Below are 23462 nucleotides of genomic sequence, written 5' to 3'. Positions count from 1 at the left end.
AAAAATTATTGATTTGAAACTTAAAAATTGTTTTTCTTCCATCGATACTGCCTGACCTCCTGATATTTTCAGCACTTTCTATTTTTTCTAGACATGTTGAAAGTTTTGGAAACTAAATGATGGGGTCAGTTAGACAAAGGAGTTTTGTAAATGAGTTCTGCATTCATCGCCTTTCAGTCTTCTATTTTAAGAGATTTCTATCCATCCAGTAGCTGCAGCAGATGAGAATTAAGTTAATTTATACAATTCTCAAATTATTCACTTATTCTGCAAATTTCTAGAGGTGTGATGGAAAGTGTGCTGACCAGTTGCATCATGGTCTGGTATGGGGAAACCAATACCCATTAGCTTAAAGCCCTCTAAAATGTAGTGGACACAGCACAGGACATCACAGGCAAAACCCTTCCCACTATTGAGTACATCTACAGGGAATGCTGCTATCGGAGGGCAGCAGCAATCATCAAGGATTCACACCACCCAGCACATGCTCTGTTCTCACTGCTGTCATCAGGAAAGAGGTATAGGTGCCACAAGACTTGCACACTTCTCCACAATCAGACTCCTCAACAATAAATTCAATCAGAGACTCATTTAAGGACTCTTATGCACTTTATTGATTTTCTTTTGGTCTCTGTATTGAACAGTCAGTTTGCTTGCATTTGTTATCTGTTTACAGTTCTTTGTTTACATGTTTACAATGTGTACAGTTTATTTTTGCACTACCAATTAGTGGCAATTCTGCCATGCCTGCAGGAACAAAGAATCTCAGGGTTGTATGTGATGTCATGTATGTACTTTGACAATAAATCTGGAATCAAATCAAATCAAATATCTAATAATGTCAAGATAATGGATAACACATTACCTAACCTTCATAAATCATCCATTTAGAAACATTGCAGCATTCAGGTTTTGCTTGTTTTAATGTATGGGGGGGGGGTGCAATTTCACATTTTGATTGCTGGAAGAATAAGAATTTCCTAGTCCTTGTCTGGTACTTCATTGGCTCTGTAATTTCAAGCACTTTGGAAGTCATCAATGCTGTGAAAATAGGGTTACGAGTTTAGGTTATGAAGCCAGATTAATGAGAACAATGAAGTTAATGATGGGATCACATTGGAAGAAAAGGCTTATAGTAAGAAAACTGGCTGGTTAAAGATTTTTTAAATATTTTATTTATAGATGACTTTACAATGAATTCCATTACATACATTTCCTTCATAATTAATTACACATGGCTTTTACAAGTTTGAAAAGGAAAATAGAAAGAAAAAAAGCCCCCAACTCACCCAATCCCCCAAAAAAATAAAAGAAAAAGAATGTTTTTAAATGGTTTTTTTTTAATTCTGGGAAGATTACATAAACCAACACATTTTAACAAATTCAAAAATGTAAATCTTGTCTTTTAAATCAATTCTAAATATTAAATTCCAATATATCCAATATTAATCCTAATTAATCATATATTCATTAAAAATCTCACATCTCTTCCATCATCCAATTTAAATTCCTTGTTGAATTAATTCTCTAAATAAACTAAAACATGAATATAACTCCATTCATAGACATGTATATAATAGTAGAACTCCCCCCTACTGGTGCTAAAGAATATAGCACTATCCCCTTCTATCATGTAGGATGTGGCTCATTGCTACAAATGAGCCCATGAACAGCAGACGATGGACTCCGGCACCTTTCATATCCCAGGTGTTACATCAGAACAAAGTCTTTAATTTATTAATTCATTACCTTATTCCGAATAATTCTTTCTCAATTTCTCGGCCTATTAAAAGACAAAGTTTCCACAAAATCTGATACCTGTTTGTAATCCATAAAAAATTCATTTTTGCCATCCAGTGATACAATCTTCATCGTCACTGGGTAACGTAACGTAAACTTGTACCCTTTTTCCCAAAGACTTCTTTTGACTTCATTAAACTGTCTCCTCTTAGTCAACAACTGTGTAGTAATGTCCAGATAAAAGAAAACTTTCGAACCATGATATTCAAGTGGACTTTTCCTTATTCTTACTTTTTCTGCTGCTAAAGCTAAAATCTTTTCCTTATTTTGATATTTTGAACACTTAATTACTATAGAGCGAGGCTTCTCATTTGATTACAGTTGTGGTCTGGGGGCTCTATGTGCTTTTTCAATTTCAAATTGATTTACCCCCAGAACCTTAGATATCCATCCTTGGAGAGACTTAATCATGTCATGTTTTTCTTCTCCTTTCTCCAAACCAACAATTTTAATGTTGTTCGTCCTACTAAAATTTTCCATCTTATCAATTTTATTCTGAATTTATCTTCCTCTCAACAATTTCTTCCTTAATTCAGACTTCAATTTTTCCAGCTTCTCCTTTACATTTTTAACCTTTCGATAAACTTTCATAACTTCCTGATTTTTCTCACCCTTTTGTTCTTGTTCTTGCATCATATTTGTTGATAACTGCTTATATTTTTCATTCATATCCTTAACCTCCGATCTTAAATCTTTTTTTCTTTTTGCATTATCTTCATATAATCCCACATTTCCCATTCCACCAATGTTCTCTTTATACTTTCGATTTACCTTAGATTTATCTTCTTCTTTGGCTTGGCTTCAAGTCGGATGCGGGACAGGCGGCGCGGTTGCAAGGGAAAATTGGTTGGTTGGGGTTGGGTGTTGGTTTTTTCCTCCTTTGTCTTTTGTCAGTGAGGTGGGCTCTGCAGTCTTCTTCAAAGGAGGTTGCTGCCCGCCAAACTGTGAGGCGCCAAGATGCACAGTTAGAGGTGATATCAGCCCACTGGTGGTGGTCAATGTGACAGGCACCAAGAGATTTCTTTAAACAGTCCTTGTACCTCTTCTTTAGTGCATCTCTGTCTCGGTGGCCAGTGGAGAGCTCGCCATATAACACGATCTTGGGAAGGCGATGGTCCTCCATTCTGGAGACATGACCCACCCAGCTCAGTTGGGTCTTCAACAGCATGGATTCGATGCTTGCGGACTCTGCCAGCTCGAGTACTTCGATGTTGGTGATAAAGTCATTCCAATGAATGTTGAGGATGGAGCGGAGACAGCACTGATGGAAGCGTTCTAGGAGCCGTAGGTGATGCCAGTTGAGGACCCATGATTCGGAGCCGAACAGGATCGTGGGTATGACACCGGCTCTGTACATGCTGATCTTTGTGTGTTTCTTCAGGTTGTTGTTTTTTCCAGACTCTTTTGTGTAGTCTTCCAAAGGTGCTATTTGCCTTGGCGAGTCTGTTGTCTATCTCGTTGTCGATCCTTGCATCAGATGAAATGGTGCAGCCGAGGTAGGTAAACTGGATGACCGTTTTGAGTTCTGTGTGCCCGATGGAGATGTGGGGGGGCTGGTGGTCATGGTGGGGAGCTGGCTGATGGAGGACCTCAGTTTTCTTCAGGCTGACTTCCAGGCCAAACATTTTGGCAGTTTCCGCAAAACAGGATGTCATGCGCTGGAGAGCTGGCTCTGAATGGGCAACTCAAGCGGCATCGTCTGCAAAGAGTAGTTTACGGACAAGTTGCTCTTGTGTCTTGGTGTGAGCTTGCAGGCGCCTCAGATTGAAGACACTGCCATCCGTGCGGTACCGGATGTCAACAACAACGTCTTCATTGTTGAGGTCTTTCATGGCTTGTTTCAGCATCGTGCTGAAGAAGATAGTAAAGAGGGTTGGTGCAAGGACACAGCCTTGCTTCACGCCGTTTTCAATGGAGAAGGGTTTGGAGAGCTCATTGCTGTATCTGACCCAACCTTGTTGGTTTTCGTGCAGTTGCATAACCATGTTGAGGAACTTGGGGGGGCATCCGAGGTGCTCTAGTATTTGCCAAGGCCCTTTCCTGCTCACAGTGTCGAAGGCTTTGGTGAGGTCAACAAAGGTGATGTAGAGTCCTTTGTTTTGTTCTCTGCACTTTTCTTGGAGCTGTCTGAGGGCAAAGACCATGTCAGTAGTTCCTCTGTTTGCGTGAAAGCCACACTGTGATTCTGGGAGGACATTTTCGGCGACGCTAGGTATTAGTCTATTAAGGAGAATCCTAGCGAAGATTTTGCCTGCAATGGAGAGCAGCGTGATTCCCCTGTAGTTTCAGCAGTCTGATTTCTCACCTTTGTTTTTGTACAGGGTGATGATGATGGCATCATGAAGGTCCTGAGGCAGCTTTCCTTGGTCCCAGCAGAGCATGAAAAACTCATGCAGTTTGGTATGCAGAGTTTTGCCACCAGCCTTCCAGACCTCTGGGGGGATTCCATCCATACCTGCTGCTTTGCCACTTTTCATTTGTTCAGTTGTTCAGTTGGCCTCGTCTGCGAACGCGGCCCTGGGATCAGTCAGCTCATCCGTGAAGTGCCTCTTTCACCCTGCAGATTCTAGCCGCCCTGGATTTCACCCCCATCCAGCAGGCGAGTGGCCCCTGACTGGTTTCCCCATCCCTGAAGGGTAGTCGTTCCCATCCCCAACGCATTCATGGTGGACACCCTTCCGACAGTCTCTCTCCTTCGTTCTCCCATTCACTCCCATGTTCCCTACTTTCTACAGCCCTGTGGACAGCGGTCGTAGATCTCCAGATATGGTTCGACCTAAAAGTGGAGGCAGACCTCTTCAGCCCAGTTTAGCAACCTGCATAGGAGAAGGACACTCCGATATAAAACCTACGACCCAAGGACCTCGCTGCCACGTCGCAGCTTGCTTGGCCACAGCACTTGGTGTAAAGGGTGGGGCCAGTAATGCGCACACTGCACTCCAACTAAAAGCTCCTTTGCGCAGGCCCGAGGACATGTCCACGTCCTCCCCCTCAAAAGATGCACATAAACTCAAGCTAGCATGCTGGAACATCGGAGCCATGCTAGACAAGGCTGACAGCCACCGACCTGAACGTCCGTCTGCCCTCATCACACATGAACTCCTCAGACTCGACATCGACATAGCCGCTCTCAGCGAAGTCCACCCTGCAGATGTAGGCAGCCTCCAAGAACACGGCGCAGGCTTAGATTTAAACTTAACTCGTTTAACATCTTCATACACTGAAGTAACTTCTTCAAATCTTTTCCCCTCTTGTCTTTGTTCCTTAATTCTTGCTGTCTTTTTTCAAATTATCCATAAATTAGCGAGACCATGAAAAAAACTTCCCATTGTTACTGAAATCAATCATTTCACTCAAATTCGATGATCTGATCTTACTTAAAGAATCTGTTTACCTTAGCCCAGCACCATCTTCCCCAGCCAGTAGGCTGATCAGACTTGCTACTGTTCCCAGCAACTCAACTCTCTGATGGGTCCTAGTCATCACTCCATATCTGGGATTTCTCTGCATCAAAGGCCTCACATTTAAGAGCAACACCTTCAGCAACAATAATTCTGTTCTTCAGAGGCATTTTAAAAGGTAAATGGGCTGTTCTTATATTCTTTCTTCGTATTTTAATCTCTACTTCATTTAGATAATCATTTTCTTTTATTTTCCTAGGAGATTTTGGATCCCATGTCCTACATCCTCTGCATCACATGACTTCTCCCAGCTGGTTAAAGATAGATTTTAGAAATCAGCAAGAGATAACCAAAAGAGGGAGTAGATAAATCAGTGTTAACTATGTAAGAGACAGTTTTTAAGGAAGGAATATTTGCTCAAGTAAACATTTGTTCCTTACAGAATTAATACTGTAATAGGAAGTAAAGGTTTTGATCATATACTTTGTATCTATCTTCATGATAGCTACAGAAAGCTCCATTAACAGTAGAAAATCAGGAGGCGAAAGAGGGATAGGAAATTAAAACAATCACTTTCATTTGGGGAAAATTGCTAGCCAAACTCACAGGATTGAAGCAGACAAGTCCCCTGAACCTGATGGCTTTCATCCCAGGGTCTCAGAAGAAGTGGCAGAAAGATAGCGGAGGCATTGGTTGTGGTCTTTCAAAATTCCATAGACTCTGAAAAGATGTCAGTATTGAAGAAGGTAATCAAATATCACATTTTGTAAGTTCATTGAGACTATGATCATAATTTGCTATTGCTTTTTACACTCAGTTGAGTAGCATTTAAAAAGCATGCACTTTGTAATTTAATTTCTAAGCCAATGTTTTCATTATTTTTTAATTCTCTCTTAGTAGGGGTAGATATTAAGAAAACAGAAGCGGAGGAAATATCCTGCAAACAAGTTTCAATGTCATTCTTTGACTGTTTGTACACTAATGAGATTGTACGAGAAACAGGGTACATTAACAAATGCTTGGATGAATTCTATGAGGATTTTATTGTCACCGATCAGCTTCGACAGGTAAGACCCTGATCAAACATTTAACATTATATGCTGTTGGTCACAGATGCAAAATTAATACAGTATGTTTTAAAACTGTAAGTGATGGAATGCATATAGAGAAACAAAATGCTCACAGTTTAAGATCTGCATTTGCATTTACCTGTTATAACTAAGGTTTTTTTTTTATTTCTTGGTATAGTTAAAAGATTTAAAGCTGTGCTCACGCAGTATTTCTGTCACGACAATAAATATTAATATTGATTACAGTATTTTAAAGGTTGCTTAATCCAGGGCAGATTTATAGTGTTGTTGCCGAAGTTTGAAGATTGTACATTTTGGTGTTTCCTCTCTATCTCTTTACCATTCCTGCTTTTGAAGGTGTTTCTTAAATTTAGCTCTTTCATTATCTAGTTTTAATTATTTAGTTTTAGTTATCTCCCAAGTATGGCTAGGTGCTAAATTTGGTATGGAAGCATTTCTATAAAATACCAAAGAATGTTTTACAATGTAAAAGTTTTTCTTTAAATAGAATTTATTGTTACTGTTTTGTTAAAGAAAATTGCACATCATTAGAAAGAGATTGGACTGTGCAATAAACTAATTCTTTGATGTTGCGTGAAACTGCATAACTGCTAATTTGATTGTACAATAGTGTGATTTATTGTTAATGTTTACTGATATTGGATGATTATAAAACCTCGTTTTCTTTTCATTTATTTTTATATTTTAAACTTGCATACTGAAATAATTGAAGAATTGGAATGCCTATTGGGGAGCAATTTGGCTTGGAATGCTACAATGTCCACAATCTCACCAAGATTTTTTGAATGCATATTTTAGATTTTTTTTTTGTATTTTCTTATGCCATAGAGGCTATTCTACCCATTGAGTCCATAGCAACTTTCAGAATATTCTCATCAGCCCCATTTCCTCACCCACTTTCCCACAAACTACTCTCTCACAGGCCTAACAATTTGCCAAGATTCTCTTGACAGCCACTGAAACAAAAGGTCATTTAAAGTGGTAATTTAGCCTACTAGCAAGTAGTTGAATGTGAGAGGAAACCATGCAATCCTAGAGATGATATGCAAAATCCACACGAAGTGAAGACAAGGACAGAATCAAACCCAGGTTCATGAAGTTGTGTAGCAGTGGTACTAACTACTGTACCATTGTACTGCAAGTTTTTGGATGTTTTGTTTTTTTTTAAATAATTTTTTATTTAATACTTCACCATAAACCATTTCAATAACAATATATACAAACATTCATCATTAAAATATACACTTGGTTGTTTTGTTGAACCCTAAATTAACAATGTGTCTTTTATCTGAGTATCAATGAATTTTAATGTCCTCTATAGAGTCATATTTTTAATGTGTACCAATGCATCTGGCAGTTTGTTCCAAGTAGCACCACATCTCTCCCCTTAAAACCCTCTATGCCCTCTAGTTTTAGATTCCCCTGCCATGGGAAAAATACTATAATTATTCACCTTACCTATGCCCCTCGTTTTATAAACAATTGTAATGTTTCCCCCCCCGCCGCCCCACCTATCCAGCCTCTCCTTATAACTCAAGCCTGATTGTCCTGGTATAATCTCATTAATCTTTTCTGTACCCTGTACCTTTTCAGCATTAACCACTTTAGACCACTTTCACACGTGCATCCCACTAAATTGGCTGTTTTGTGTCCTGGGATAGGAATGGGGATTTGGCTTTTCACACTTGACCACCCCTAACTGGAGCATTGTATGTGTTCACACTTGCAAGAGCCATCCCCGTCAATTCAATCGAGCAATGATGGACCTGCCCAAAATCCTGATCGATGTATTGAGATCTTATATTTGAACAAAATTAATTGTGCCTAATTATAACATAATTAAACTTTATGTACAGCACAGTATGAGCCCTTCAGCCCCTGTTGTTGATGTGTCAATTGTTACGAGCCCAGAGGACCCCAAAACCCAGCAGCAATAGATATTCACCAAGACAAATGGTTAAACAAATGTTGCTTTTAATTATCTTTAAACATGAAAACAGGATCAAACTTTAACTTATCACTATTAACTTAACTAACCTAACAACCCCTTTCTAATTCTAAGCACACGTGTATGTATTGTGTATGTAAGTTCAGAAAAGTTATTTGATTCACAGTCCAATTTCACTTCTCATTCCTCCAAGTTCACTGGTTATATTGTGCACAGAATTTAACATTTATGAAGTTCATCAGGCTTTGGTGCATGAAAGGTAAATGGTTACGGCTCAGGAAGGTTCTTGTCAGTTTTCAGAGATATATTGTTGTTCCTGGACACAAACTGATGCCTTTTAATCAGCTACATCAGTGTCTTGCTGAAGAAACTTGCCCCATCAGGGTTTTCCAGATGATAACCTTTCTTTAAGGTCTCCACAGAGTTCCTTTTTATTTCTCTTATTTCAAGTGAAACATTAGGCAGCCAGTCCTCTCCTCTTGCATGAACCACGAGGGCTTTGACCAGGCTGAACTAAGGCACAACCTGTCAACAGCAAGCTGCACTCCATACAGCCTGTAGCGCCGAACTACTCCTCCGATCTCTTTCATCTGTTGCTTTTCAAAACAAAAATCCATTAATGAAGTCTCTTGGGCACTCCCCAAAGATTTTGCAAAGGCCCCCAGGAGCCACCCTGTCTGGCTTGAGCAGAGCTCCAGTATTTTAAATGAGATCTATTTTGAAGAGTTTGTATGTGAAAAAAACGTGCCCCAATTTATCTCCAAAAAACATATCTATGTACAGTACAAACACAACATAATCTATCATTCAACCTATATAAAGCTTTATAAGGGGCCATGGGAAAGTGCTAGCAATAAATAGCAATAGCGGACAATTATTAAACAGGGTCAGAAATTTAGTAGCTCTTTAGCACACAATTTATACAGCGTGGAAAAGTTTGTAGTACTATAGCGCACAAATTTTCTTATGGCATATAGTGTGGGAAAGTTGGTATCACTATCACCTACAATTTATAAATAGAGTAGCAAAAAGTGATGGCAGACCTGCCCTCCAAGAACTCCATGCGGCAGGGAAAGGGCTGTATACCCGGCTGCATGCATGAAGCATTCATAGAGGGGTTTAATCTGCTGCACGGCATTCTGGGAAGTCTTTTCCCCACGGTCTTTTTCCCCAGTCTTTATAAATTGTACACCATAGTGCTACCAATTTTCCCATGCTATTTAAAAAATTGTCCACTATTGCTATTTATCTCCTCGCTCTCCCCTCCCCCCACCCAACTGTGACATTTCCATGGCAAAGTTTATACCTTCATTTTAATCTTTTCTTTCTTCACATTCCTGCACTCACACAAAAATTTGGGTCATTTCAGCCCCATAATGCAATTACCCATTTCACACTTGCATGATTGCAACACAGATGCCGGGGATTGTACTGGGGTCAAGGCCATCAATCCCCAGCATGAGATGACATAATCTGACGCAGGCGTTGACCTGATTTTGCTTTCACACTGGACAATTGGCCGTTAATTCCTGAGATCATTTACAAGTGTGAAAAGGGCTTTAAAATGTTGTATGCTGCATTAAATTCTTTTAAATTATTTCAGTTTGAAACAAAGGATAATTGCCTTGTTTTTGCACTCAAGAGCCCCCTCCGCAGGATAGTTATGAAAAATGCTTCCTCTTCACAAGTAGCTGGAATTATGTTAAAAATATTACAAAATTATTCACCTGAACTTCTTCCACTTTCATTGCAGTTCTACATTTCAATCTGACTCTGCTGTTTTGTATTCTGCTACAAAATATAATTTCATCCGAAAAGTGTGTTATAAATTATCGTTAACAATTTTCAATATTAGGCAGAAGTACAGCTTTTGTCTTGTGACATTGGATGGTACTGAATTGCTTAATTTGTCAATAAATGAAAGGCCAATGATGTGAAAGAAATCAAGAGCAAAAATCTGAGCCTAAATTTTCAACTGAATGACAGAGAAAGTTAATGCATAATGTCTTGAATGTCTTAATATTTCATTCAGGTTTACTGATTAGTATTGTTTAATTTAGGTATTACTATTGGAAGACTCTAACAATTATCAAATATTTAGTGATACAGAACGTAAAGAATTTATCTACTGCCTCTTCAAACATTTCTGCTTGGGTGGAATGCTCTGCCAATTTGAAGATACAGTTGATCCTTATCTAGAAACCACCAAAACAGTTTACAAGGAAATAGTCAGGTTTGTAATTCATGCCCTCATATCTTTTAATATCTCATTTGGAATTTCATTACTATTATATTGACTAGCAAGAGCACTTGAAAGACACTTTACCTTCCTTTTCTCTTCAAACTGATATGCTCTAAGATGCAGAAAATATTGTATTCTTTCATTCCATCCTCTTTAATAATTCTTGTTTTTGGTATTTTATTTTTAATGTATGGCACACAATTTTAGCTAAATGTATAAAAAGACAAAACTTGTGGTTTTATTTTTATGGTTGCTTCTGTTGAGCAAGATTCAGGAAGCCATAAACTTGCAAGTAAAATTAAATTGTCTCTACAGTAATAAACCTTCAGCAAATATAATGGCATGTGTTTTCACTTTTGCTGTTTTTGGTACCTGAGCTACCATAAGTACAAGACGGAGTTCTGACAGGTTAAACACTCTGTGATTAAAATTATTGTCTTTGACTATTATAAGAGTTACCTCTGCATATGCTCTGTATATGTTTGAAATTGAACTGAAGAAATACTGGTAACAATGATCTGCATAGAATATTAGCCTTCCTTGGGGTTTTCGGGATATATAACTTCCAAGCCAGGTCAATGGAAAGGCATACAATTTGCATAGAGGAGTATGCATTCCACTTAATAGTTTGAAAACAATACAGCAATACCTTCCTTAGCACCCAGGAATGACTTCATGTTAAAAAGGGCATTTATTGGGGGGTGCCACATGATGATGTGGGGTTAGACTGCTGATCCCTACTCTTGTCGAAAAAGAGTCCAAAAAGGTTGTAAACAGGGAAAAAGGTCAGTTATTATATTTACAGTGAGATACGTTATTTGCGGTTCTGATGAACATGGCATAAATCAATACCCACACTGTTGTTGTGCCATGAACCTAGTTGAATGCTCAGTCCTTTCCTAGTGTTTCTGCTGTTATGAAACAATTAGATCACATTCTGCATAATTCATACGTGGAATGAACTACTGAAGCAGTGTGCAGCAATGGCTTGTGAGCCTTGTATTGGGTGGGCTGTGTAACTGATGTGGTCACCCAGTAATGAGGTTTGGGGTGCTGGACTGCATTCTGACCAGTGCAGTGAATGTGCATCATTGCTGGGAACTGGTAGTGATTGCTCCATGTGTTTCTCTGAATAGACTCCACCTTCAGCTATGCAGTCTGTCCATTTCAAGAGTCATATTCAGACTGATTTTAATTGAGAACAAATTCAGGTTCCCACAGGGAGAGTGAAGTGGAATTAATCAGAATCAGGTTTATTATCATGAACTTGTGTCACAAAATTTGTTGTTTTGTGATAGCAGTATTGTGCATTAAAATTGCTATCAATTACAGTACTGTAAATACAACACTTAAAAGTAAATACAGGTACACTATCCGGACATCTAAATTCCAGAAAGCTCCAAAAACCAGCATTTTTTTCCTGGTGCTGGTACAGCAGAGGGAAAGAGAGACAGCAGCATGACTAGGTTGGACGGGGGAGAGAGATTGCAGCACAATTCGGGCATGGGGAGAGATATGGCAGCGCGACTCGGGCACGGGGAGACATACGGCAGCACGACTCGGGCAGAGATACGGCAGCACGACTCGGGCACGGGGAGAGATATGGCAGCACGACTCGGGCACGGGGAGAGATATGGCAGCACGACTCGGGCACGGGGAGAGATATGGCAGCACGACTCGGGCACGGGGAGAGATATGGCAGCACGACTCGGGCACGACTCGGGCACGGGGAGAGATATGGCAGCACGACTCGGGCACGGGGAGAGATATGGCAGCACGACTCGGGCACGGGGAGAGATATGGCAGCACGACTCAGGCGGGCGGGGGGTGAAAGACGGCAGCACAACTCAGGTGGGCAGGGGAGAGAGACAGCAGTGTGACTCGGGTGAGCAGGGGGAGGAAAGAGAGACGGCAGCACGACTCAAGTGGGCGGGGGTGGGAGAGAGATGGCAGTGTGACTGGAAGGGGGTGGATATGGCAGCACAATTTGAGTGGGCTAAAATCTGGGGCAGCTGGCTTTTGTTCTGCAATCCCGAAAAATTAGAAATTCGAAACACATTGTCATCCAAGGGTTCCGGATAAAGGATTGTGTACCTGTAATAAATGCAAAAAAGGAAAAAATTAGTTAGTGTCTATAGATTCATTGTCTGTTCAGAAATCTGATGGTTGAGGAGAAGCTGTTTTAGTAATATTGGGTGTCCAACTTCAGGCTCCTGTACCTTCTTCCAGATGGTAGCAATGAGAAAGGTCATGGCCTGGGTGGTGAGGGTCCTTGATGATAGAGGCTGCTTTCTTGAGACACTGCCTCTTAAAGATGTCCTCAATTATGACGGTGCTGACTGAATTTACAACCCTCTGTAGCCATTTCTTGTCCTATGCATTGTCACCTTCATACCAGACAGTGATGCAACCAGTCAGAATGCTCTCCACGGTACACCTATATAAATTTGCCTGAGTCTTTGGTGGCATTCCAAATTTTCTCCAACTCCTAACAAAATATAGCCACAGATGAGCCTTCTTCATGATTGCATCAACACGAAGGCCCCAGGATAGATCTTCAGACATGTTGATTTCCAGGAATTTAAAGTTCTTTACCTTCTCCACTGCTGACTCCTCGATGAGAATTGGTTTGTGTTCTAGTTTCCCCCTTCTTGAAGTCTACAATGAATTCTTTAGTTTTGCTGATGTTGACTGCAATGTTATTGTTGTGATACCACTCAACCAACTGATCTATCTTGCTCCTAAATTCTTCCTCATTGTCGGTCGGCTGTGACTCTGCTGATGTCCATGGTGCGATTGGCAAATATGTAGATGGTATTTGAATTGTGCTTCGAGAGTAGAGCAGTGAGTAGATTGTCAGTGAGTAGTAGATGTTGTTACTGATCTGCACTGACTGTGGTCTTCAGAAGGGTCCTTCCCTTTTTTTCAAAATAAGAGAAATACAAGCTTCATTGAAAGATAATGGAAGATTCCCATGTTTAAATGAATCATTAAACACAGAACTTAAATGAGGCACAAGCCATTTGGAAAAGGATTTATAAAATTCAACGGGTTATCCATCAGGTCCTGGAGATTGACTAGATTGTAAAGAGGAAACTGCAAAAAGTATTTCCTCTTGACAAATAGGTGCCTCTAGACTTGTATGTTTATTCTGAGAAAGCTTTGGCAGATTAGGGCAGTTCAGAAAATCTAACATTGAATTACAATCAGAAGTATTCAATCTGGAATAGAATTCTCAAGAGGCATCATTTATTTTAAAATGGTCAGTAGTCTCCGTACCATCTCCCATCCGAATCTTATTAATTTGACTTTCAGCAGCCATTCCTTTCAGTTACCTTGCCAAAAACTTACCAGACTTTTCACCACGAATGTAGAACTGATTCTTACTTCTCAAAAGTTGCTGTTCAATGGGAGAAGTAGAAAGAAGATCAAATTTAGTTTTAAGTTCAACTCTCCTTTGAAATAAATCAGGATTTTTTTTTAATCTTGTGTGTATTGTAAATCAATTTGTTTAATCTGATTAATTAATTCCAATTAGTCTTCTTTATATTAGCTGTACAAGAAATAATTTGCCCTCTCAGATATGTTTTCATAGTGTCCCATGCAATCAGATTAGAAATAGTTGGAGAAGAATTTGTAGTGAAGAGAAACTATTTGTTCTTCCATTAAATTCAAAAAAAATCAATATCTGAGAGGAAGCTGGAGTTAAAATGTCAATGCCTTTGTGTAAAAGGAATGTCAGGAAAATTCAAAGACAAGGTAACAGGAGCAAAATCAGATATTACTATCCATAATATTCACATGATTTGGACAATGAAATCAATTATCTATTTTAAAAAATAATCAATCCTAGAAGAAGAATGATGCGCCTTTGGTTTAAAAAAAATATTCTCTGTTACTAGGATATAAAAAACCCTGCAAACATCTGAATTACCAAAATCTGTTAAAAAAAAGAATGGATTACAGCTGCAGATTTACACAGAACAGCTGGTCTAGAGGAAGAATGATTTAGAACAGTATTTAGCAAATAATTAAAGTCCCCTCCCAAAATCAGTGAGAAATGACGTCAAGAGAAAGATCTTTCAATGAATTCCGGCTCATCAGTGTTTGGGGAGTACACATTGCAAACACCACTATTTTATTGTATAATTTACCTGCAGGAATAATATAATAACCTTGTTTGTCTGATATAGTGTTATGAAGTACAAATGGAATATTTTGATTAATTCCAATGGAAACCCTTGATTTTAGTATCAGAAGAAGAATAAAAAATATTGTCCCTTCTATTTAGACATGAGCCTATCTTTATCAGAATTCCTAATTCTGAACGTTGGGACCAGACACTTGCCATTGTTCAGAATCTTCCAGATTTCGGAATCATTTTAAAATGGTGGTCCCTTTAAGCCCACCCAAGTCGTGCTGCCGACCCTCCCCGCCCTTGCCCGCCCGTCGTGCTGCCATCACTCCACTCCTCGCCTGCCCGAGTCGCGCTGCTGTCTCTCCTCCTTGCCTGCCCGAGTCACGCTACCGTCTTTCCCTCCCCTCGCCTGCCCAAGTTGCGCTGCCCGAGTCGTGCTGCATCTCTACCCCTCACCTGCCTGAATCACACTGCTGTCTCTCTCCCGCCGCCCCCCCCCCCCCCCGCCTGCTCGAGTCGCGCTGCCGTCTCATCCCCCTCGCCTGCCTGTGTTGTGCTGCCAACTCTTCCCCCCCCCCCCCTCGCCTGCCCGAGTCGCGCTGCATTTCTCCCCCTCGCCTGCCTGAATCATGCCGTCATCGATCCCTGCCTGAGTCGCACTGCTGCCTCTCTCCAACCTGCTCGCCTGCCCGCCCGAGATGCACTGCCATCTTTCTCTCTCCCCTCCCCACCTCCTATTGGTGTCACATCGTAAGGGGAGTGGCCTCCTTCTCATTTCCCCTGCGCTGGCACTAATACAGCGGTTTTAGCTGTGTGGCAGATGTGGGTGGCCACGATGGTCATTGATCCCGCATTGATCCGCCGCTGGGCTAACTGAAAGTGCCACGACGCTGGATGAGCGTCAGTTTACAGCGATTCGATGCACTTATAGTGGAACGACACGGGATATTCCAATGTGAGTTGAGCGAGGGAAGGGTACTTGTAAAGTAATGATGCCATTAATTGGTGAAGCGGAATGCAATAGGATACATGGGACTTGAGCGAGTGTCAGGTCACTTTGATGCCAAACTCCATCTTTGATACTTTACCAAATAAAGTACCGGTTTTTGAAGGTTGCCGTTTTTTGGAATCCCGGATAAAAGATTAGGCAACTGTATGAGTTTCTTGAAGAAAAACAGTATCAGCCTTTAAATGCCTAACATGAGCAAATACCAACACGGCATTTAATTTACCCATTCATACCTTTAATTTTTCCACGATATAAACTTAATAAGGTTAATTGTGCCTAAATTAATATAATTAATTTTGTGAAAATGTTCTAGCTGCATCTGTCACCATTCCAAGAGCTGTCACCTTCAAACCATACTGAAACACAAAATATATAGACTATAAAATATAAATAACCTTGAAAATCACATAAAAACCCAAACAAAAACCCTCCCTGCTCTGAAGGTTGCCGAAGTTTCAACCAGCTCACGAAAATGCATTGTAACCCTACTCACTTTTGCTAAAGATCTTATTATAGCTCCTTATATTTAAAAAAAAAACAGAATGATTAGCTATTTTTCCCAAACAAAGAAATTATATTGAGAAGAAATTTAACCAAAGTGAAAATACCAAGTTTGCTGTAAGGATAAACAATATAAGCACATGCGCAGTAGAGTCGTGTCTCATTTCCACTATTTACTAAAATGAAAAAAGACATACACAGCTGCATTAACATCAGCAAAATATTAAACCTTAAAATAATATTTACTCACTAAAAATTAAAAAGAAGGCTCCCTAAGCTATAAAAGTCCACATTTAATTTTTAAAATTCACCTTAAACCCTTAAATTTAATTATTATAAATTTTTTCCAGATTTAAAATAGATGAAGCACGTATATATTATTTCAGTGCTGACCGCATTTTCCCCACAGTCCTGTACTAAACTAACCGCGCAAGCCAACTTTCCTACAATCGAACAATAAACTACTGTATCTATATTAAATTATTTGCAGTATTAATAAATGAATAATCAAAAAGAATGAAAGCTATCAAAGTTACTTGTAAAATTAGTACAATCTTTTTAAATCTTAATATCAAGAACAAACAAAATTAAAATTAAAAACCCACAAAACTATTAGATCAATTAGCCCTCAATTAACAAAAGGGGGAAAAAAAACATTCAGACATCTCCCACTCTAGAGAAAGAAAAACTCTTCAGAATAAAGAAAAAAATCAGACAAAGAGTATGAATTCGTATTGGATTTGAAGTTAAAACAGAGTCAGCCAGAACTTTGTGAGCATCCTCCACTGAGTCTAAGAATTTCTTGTAACCATTTTCCATTGTGATCCTCAGACAAACTGGGTACAGCAGAAAAGGTCAGAGCCGTTTGTTGTATAACGCAGCCATAACATCTCTATTTTTTCCACATCACCATGACTTCAGAGCAGAAATCTTCAACAAATCTAATTTGTGGAACCAAATTGTTCAGATTTCTGTTGCAATAGGCTTCATGGATAACATGCTCCTTGTAAGTAATGAAAATAAAGAATTACCAAACGTGAACAATCTTCTGAGGTAGGCATTGGAATCAATGACCAGTGTGTTCTATCAACACGGGCTCAGTAACAAAGAACTCGTTTCCAAACACCTCCATAAGTAATTTAGAGAAAAAGTCAGTTAACTGGGCTTTCTCAGTATCTAACTTTAATCTCAAAATTCAAATATTTGGATGCCTGCTCCTGCTCTCCAAGTTGACTACCTTTGAGGTTAATGAAATTGCTCACAGCCATTTCTTTATAAGTTTCTAATTTCTCAATTTGGTTATTAACAGATATCAAACCAAGCTCCACAGCATCCAAATGATTTCCATTTACTGAAATTGATTGTAGAATCTTTTCATGCTTTGAATCAATCTCTTGTTGGCATTCTTTCATAACCACAATTATTTATTTTCTTAGCTCCCATAATTGTTTTTTCATTATGTCTGAGATGAGATCTGAAGTCAGAGGGCCTGTTTTTTCTTCACCATTTTTTATGCCTTGGCACCTCTAGTTGTCGTCATTTTCAGAAACAATTATATTAAATATTGAAGGAACACATTTTAAGCCACTTTAGTTATTAAAAAAATAAATGAGTAGGAAATGTTTGAAAGCTGGCAGGAGCTCTTGACTACTGCCCCCTACACCACTTGGTCGCCAGCTGGAAGTCCTGAATTCTCCTTTTCAAAGTGAGCATATAATGTGTTCAGCTTGTCAGGGATTGAGGTATCGCAGTCATTTATTGTGTTAGGCTTCGCATTGTAGGATGTAATGGCCTAAAAGCTCTGCTTTAGCTAATGAGTATCTAATTCAGTTTCTAACTTTTCTCTGAATTTTATCTTTGTTGTTAAAATAGCCTTTAAGATTTCAGATTTATTGTCAGAGAACATACATGACATCACATACAACCTTAAGATTCTTTTTCCTGTGGACCAGAATTACCACTTATTGGGTAGTGTAAAACAAACTTTACACAATATACACATAAACATATAAACAAATGTAAACAACTGTGCAATGGAGAGGAAAAAAAAACAATAAAATGCAAATTTAGTAATTTCTACTTATTTGAGGAATGAGGAGAGAGAAGGGATGAATGTGAGAGCAGTTTCTCTGTATCAGATGTGGGAAGTCATGGAGTCTTTTAGCATCCCTAATGTCCATATCTGCACCAGGTGTGCTGAGCTGCAGCTCCTCAGGAACCATGTTAGGGAACTAGAGCTGCAGCTCGATGACCTTACTCTGGTCAGGGAGAGTGAGGTCGTCATAGATAGGAGTTACAGCCAGGTGGTCACGCCAGGGCTACAGGAGGAGGATAGGTGGGTCACGGTTAAGAGAGAGAAGAGGAATAGTAAGGTGGTAGAGAGGACCCCTATGACTGTGGCCCTCAACAACAGGTACTCCTCTTTGGGTACTGTTGGGGGAAACAGCCCAGCTGGGGAAAGCATTAGTGGCTATGCCTCTGGCACTGGGTTGGCCTCTGAAGCTCAGAAGGGTAGGGAAAGGAAGAGGAGGGCAATAGTCATAGGGGACTTGATTGTCAGGAGTACAGACAGGGATTCTGTGGACAGAGCAAAGAGAAACAGATGGTGGTTTGCCTCCCTGATGCCAGGGTCTGGGATGTTGCTGCTCAAGTCCAGGACATCCTAAAGGGGGAGGGAGATGAGATAGAAGTCATGGTACATGTAGGTACCAACGACATAGGGAGGAATAGGGAAGAAGTCCTGAAAAGTGAGTACAGGGAGTTAGGTAGAGTGTTAAAAAGAAGGACCACAAAGGGAATAATCTCGGGATTACTGCCTGTACCACGCGACAGTAAGAGCAGGAATAGAATGAGATGGAGGATGAACGCGTGGCTGAAGGGGTGGAGCAAAAGGCAAGGATTCACGTTTGTAGATCACTGGGACCATTTTTGGGGTAGATGTGACCTGCACAAAAAGGACGTGTTGCATTTGAATCCCAGGGGGACCAGTATTCTGGCATGGACGTTTGCTAGGGTTACTCAGGAGACTTTAAAATAGAATGGCTGGGGGGAGGGAACCAAATGAAGGAGAACAACAAGGAGGTTAGAGTGCAATCAGAGAAAGCGTGTAGACAGTGTTTGAGGGAGGAAAATCAAGTGATGAAAAAGGGACGAAGATGGACAGTGTCGATTGCAAAAGATCATAAGAGAGCTGTTGGTAAAGATAGGGGCCTACAGGAAGTAAAAAGTGGGAAATCGCTAAAAATGCATATTTTAATGGTAGGAGTATGGTAAGGAAGGTGGATGAGCTGAAGGTATGGATTGACACTTGGAAGTATGACGTGGTAGCAATTAGTGAAACATGGTTACAAGAGGGATGTGACTGGCAGCTAAATATTCCTGGATTTAGTTGCTTTAGGTGTGATAGAACCAGGCTGGGGGGGGGAAGAGGGGATGGGGTTGCACTACTTGTTAGAGAAAATATTACAGCAGTGCTTAGGTGTGTTAGAATAGGAGGTTCGTCCAGGGAGGCTATTTGGGTGAAAATGAGGAATGGGAAAGGGGAAGTTACAATTATAGGGGTGTATTATAGACCACCGAATGGGGAACGCGAATTAGAGGAACAAATTAGTAGGGAGATAGCAGATATTTGTAATAAACACAGGGTAGTGATTGTGGGGGATTTAAATTTTCCAAATATTGATTGGGAAACCCAATCCATGAAAGGGCTGGATGGGTTGGAGTTTGTAAAATGTGTGCAGGATAGCTTTTTACATCAATATGTGGAGGTACCAACTAGAGAGGGAGCTGTGTTGGATTTACTGTTGGGGAATGAGATGGATCAGGTGACAGAGGTATGTGTGGGGGAGAACTTCGTGTCCAGTGATCATGGTGCCATTAGCTTCAAGGTAATTATGGAAAAGGATAGGTCTGGGCCCAGAGTTGAGGTTTTTGAGAGAGGAAAAGCTAGGTTTGAGGAGATGCGAAAGGATTTACAAGGGGTGGATTGGGACAATTTGTTTTTTGGGAAGGATGTAATAAAGAAATGGAGAGTCTTTTAAAGGAGAGATTTTAAGAGTACACAATCTTTATATACCTGTTAGGTTGAAAGGTAAGGTCAAAAGTTTGAGAGAGCCATGGTTCTCAAGGGATATTGAAAACTTGGTTCGAAAAAAGAGGGAGTACTACAATAAATATAAGAAACATGGAAAAAAGATGTTTGGGTACTATATTGAATGTAAAAAGAATCTTAAGAAATAAATTAGAAAAGCTAAAAGAAGGTATGAGGTGGCTATAGCAAGCAGGGTGAAAATAAATCCAATGGGTTTCTACAAATATGTAAATAGCAAAAGGAATGAGAGAGATAAAATTGGTCCAATAGAGAATCAGAAAGGACAAATGTGTGTGGAGCCAAAAAAGTTGGGGGAGGTCTTGAGCAATTTCTTTTCCTCAATATTTACTGAGGAGAAGGATATTGAACTGTGCAAGGTAAAGGAAACAAAGGAGGTATAGATGGAGACTATAGTGCTTAAAAAAGAGGTAGTACTGGAGCTTTTGAAACATATAAAGGTGTTTAAGTCTCCAGGTCCTGACAGGATTTCCCCCAGGACCTTGAGAGAAGTTAGTGAGGAAATAGCGGAGGCTCTGGCAGTGATTTTTCAAATGTCATTAGAGACGAGTATAGTGCCGGAGGATTGGCGTGTTGCACATGTGGTTCCTATGTTTAAAAAGGGTTCGAGGAGCAAGCCTGGCAATTATAGGCCTGTAAGTTTGACGTCTGTGGTAGGTAAATTGATGGAAAGCGTTCTTAGAGATAGTACATATATATATATATATATATTTATATGGAGGGACAGGGTTTGATCAGGGACACTCATCATGGATTTGTGCGTGGAAAGTCGTGTTTGACCAATCTTGTTGAATTTTTTGAAGAGGTGAATAGTAATGTTGATGAGGGTAGAGCAGTGGATGTTGTCTATATGAGGAATGGGGCAGTGAAGGAGTGGAGACTTGGGATTTTGGCTCGAGGGACTTCGGTAAGAAGGAGCTCCCTGTGTGGTAAGGTGTCCTTTTTGGTTAGTCTTTTAGTATTATTTGTTTAGTTTTTCCTTTTAAATAACCTAAATACATTGAGCAGGGAGGTAATGGAGTCAGCTGGGGTAGTCAAATGCTCCAATTGTGGGATGTGGAGAATTGGACCCATTGTAGATAGGGAGGGTAGGCTGTGTGAAAAGTCAGAGGAGATGGGGGAAATTTTAAATGATTTCTTTACCTCGGTATTCACTAGGGAAAAAAATATTGTACCAGTTGAAGTAAAGAAAAATAGTGGGGAGGTCATGAATCATATAAGGATAACTGAGGAGGTAGTGATGGCAGTGTTAAAAAAGATAAAGGTGGACAAATCTCCGGGTCCAGACAATGTATTCCCAAGGACACTCAGGGAGACTAGTGTACAGATAGTGGGGCCATTAACAGAGATATTTAGGATGTCACTGGTCACGGGAGTAGTGCCAGAGGATTGGAGGGTGGCTCATGTTTTTCCGCTGTTTAAGAAAGGGTCCAAATGTAAACCTGGAAATTATAGACCTGTGAGTCTGACGTCTGTGGTGGGTAAGTTGATGGAAAATGTTCTAAGGGATGGCATTTACAAATATTTGGAAGAACAGGGATTGATAGGTAGTAGTCAGCATGGTTTTGTCAGGGATAGACCATGCTTAACAAACCTTATAGAGTTTTTCGAGGGGGTTACAAAAAAGATTGATGAAGGGAAGGCTGTGGATGTTGTCTGTTTAGACATTAGTGAAGCTTTTGACAAAGTTCCACACAGGAGGTTAGGAAAAAAGGTGGAGGCATTAGATATAAATAAGGTAGTGAAATGGATTTAGCAATGGTTGGATGGGAGGTGTCAGAGAGTACTGGTAGAAAATTGTTTGTTAAATTGGAGGCCTGTGACTAGTGGAGTTCCTCAGGGATCAGTCCTGGTTCCTCTATTATTTGTTATATATATTAACGATCTGGAAGAAAGGGTGGTAAATTGGATAAGTAAGTTTGCAGATGATACAAAAATTGGTGGTATTGTGGATAGTGAGGAAGATTAACGTAGCTTAAAAAGAGATATAGGAAAGCTAGAGGAGTGGGCTGAGAAATAGCTGATGGAATTTAATACGGATAAGTGTGAAGTGTTGCATTTTGGAAAGGCAAATCTAAATACATTGAATGGTAGACAATTGAGGAGTGCAGAGCAACAAAGGGATTTAGGAGTTATGGTAAATAGTACCCTCAAAGTTGATACTCAGGTAGATAGAGTGGTGAAGAAGGCATTTGAAATGTTGGCCTTCATAAATCGGAGTATTGAATTCAAGAGTTGGGATGTTATGATGAAATTGTACAAAGCACTGGTGAGGCCAAGTTTGCAATACTGTGTGCAGTTTTGGTCACCAAATTATAGGAAGGATATAAACAAAATAGAGAGAGTGCAGAGATTGTGGAGGAGATGTTCTTACCAATCCTCACTGATTGTGGTCTGTAGGTGAGGAAATCAAGGATCCAATTCTTTGGCTTGGCTTCGCGGATGAAGATTTATGGAGGGGGTAAAAGTCCACGTCAGCTGCAGGCTCGTTTGTGGCTGACAAGTCCGATGCGGGACAGGCAGACACGGTTGCAGCGGCTGCAGGGGAAAATTGGTGGGTTGGGGTTGGGTGTTGGGTTTTTCCTCCTTTGCCTTTTGTCAGTGAGGTGGGCTCTGCGGTCTTCTTCAAAGGAGGTTGCTGCCCGCCAAACTGTGAGGCGCCAAGATGCACGGTTTGAGGCGATATCAGCCCACTGGCGGTGGTCAATGTGGCAGGCACCAAGAGATTTCTTTAGGCAGTCCTTGTACCTTTTCTTTGGTGCACCTCTGTCACGGTGGCCAGTGGAGAGCTCGCCATATAACACGATCTTGGGAAGGCGATGGTCCTCCATTCTGGAGACGTGACCCATCCAGCGCAGCTGGATCTTCAGCAGCGTGGACTCGATGCTGTCGACCTCTGCCATCTCGAGTACTTCGACGTTAGGGATGAAAGCGCTCCAATGGATCCAATTACACAGCTGGGTGTTGAATCCCAGGTCTTGGAATTTGCTGATCAGTTTTGAGAGGATGATGGCATTAATTCTGAAATGTAGTCATTAAAGAGCAATGCATCATTGCTGTCAATGTGTTCCAGGGCATTGTGTCGAGCCAGTGGGATGGCAGCCACTGTAGACCTATTGTTACGATAGGCAAGTTGGAATGGTTCCATGATGCTGCTCAGATGGGAACGGATATGCTTCAACACCAGCCTTTCAACACTCTTCCTCTCTGTTGATGTGAATGCC

At 40.4% G+C, this 23462-nt stretch overlaps 1 protein-coding gene and 1 long non-coding RNA gene across 6 annotated transcripts in view; one reads left to right on the top strand and one right to left on the bottom strand.

The window, feature by feature from the left end:
• cfap300 (cilia and flagella associated protein 300) overlaps positions 1-23462 on the top strand; it is a 62751-nt gene that overhangs the window by 18809 nt on the left and 20480 nt on the right. For 4 of the 5 annotated variants that reach the window (XM_069890722.1, XM_069890726.1, XM_069890724.1 and 1 more), the window contains exons 4-5: positions 6099-6268; positions 10301-10473. In XM_069890722.1, coding sequence (XP_069746823.1) covers positions 6099-6268; positions 10301-10473 — 343 coding nt within the window. The remainder of the gene's footprint in view (positions 1-6098; positions 6269-10300; positions 10474-23462) is intronic. The other variant, XM_069890723.1, reaches the window with a different exon arrangement.
• Positions 12582-14760, bottom strand: LOC138739172 (uncharacterized). Its single transcript, XR_011342061.1, has 3 exons — positions 14637-14760; positions 13834-13882; positions 12582-13400 (listed from the first exon to the last, which is right to left on the bottom strand). It is a non-coding gene; the product is annotated as an uncharacterized lncRNA (long non-coding RNA).

This window comes from Narcine bancroftii, chromosome 7, assembly GCF_036971445.1.
Source record: "Narcine bancroftii isolate sNarBan1 chromosome 7, sNarBan1.hap1, whole genome shotgun sequence".
Taxonomy (NCBI): Eukaryota; Metazoa; Chordata; class Chondrichthyes; order Torpediniformes; family Narcinidae; genus Narcine; species Narcine bancroftii.
The sequence above is the reverse complement of the archived record's forward strand: the minus strand, read 5'-3'. Positions and strand labels throughout refer to the sequence as shown.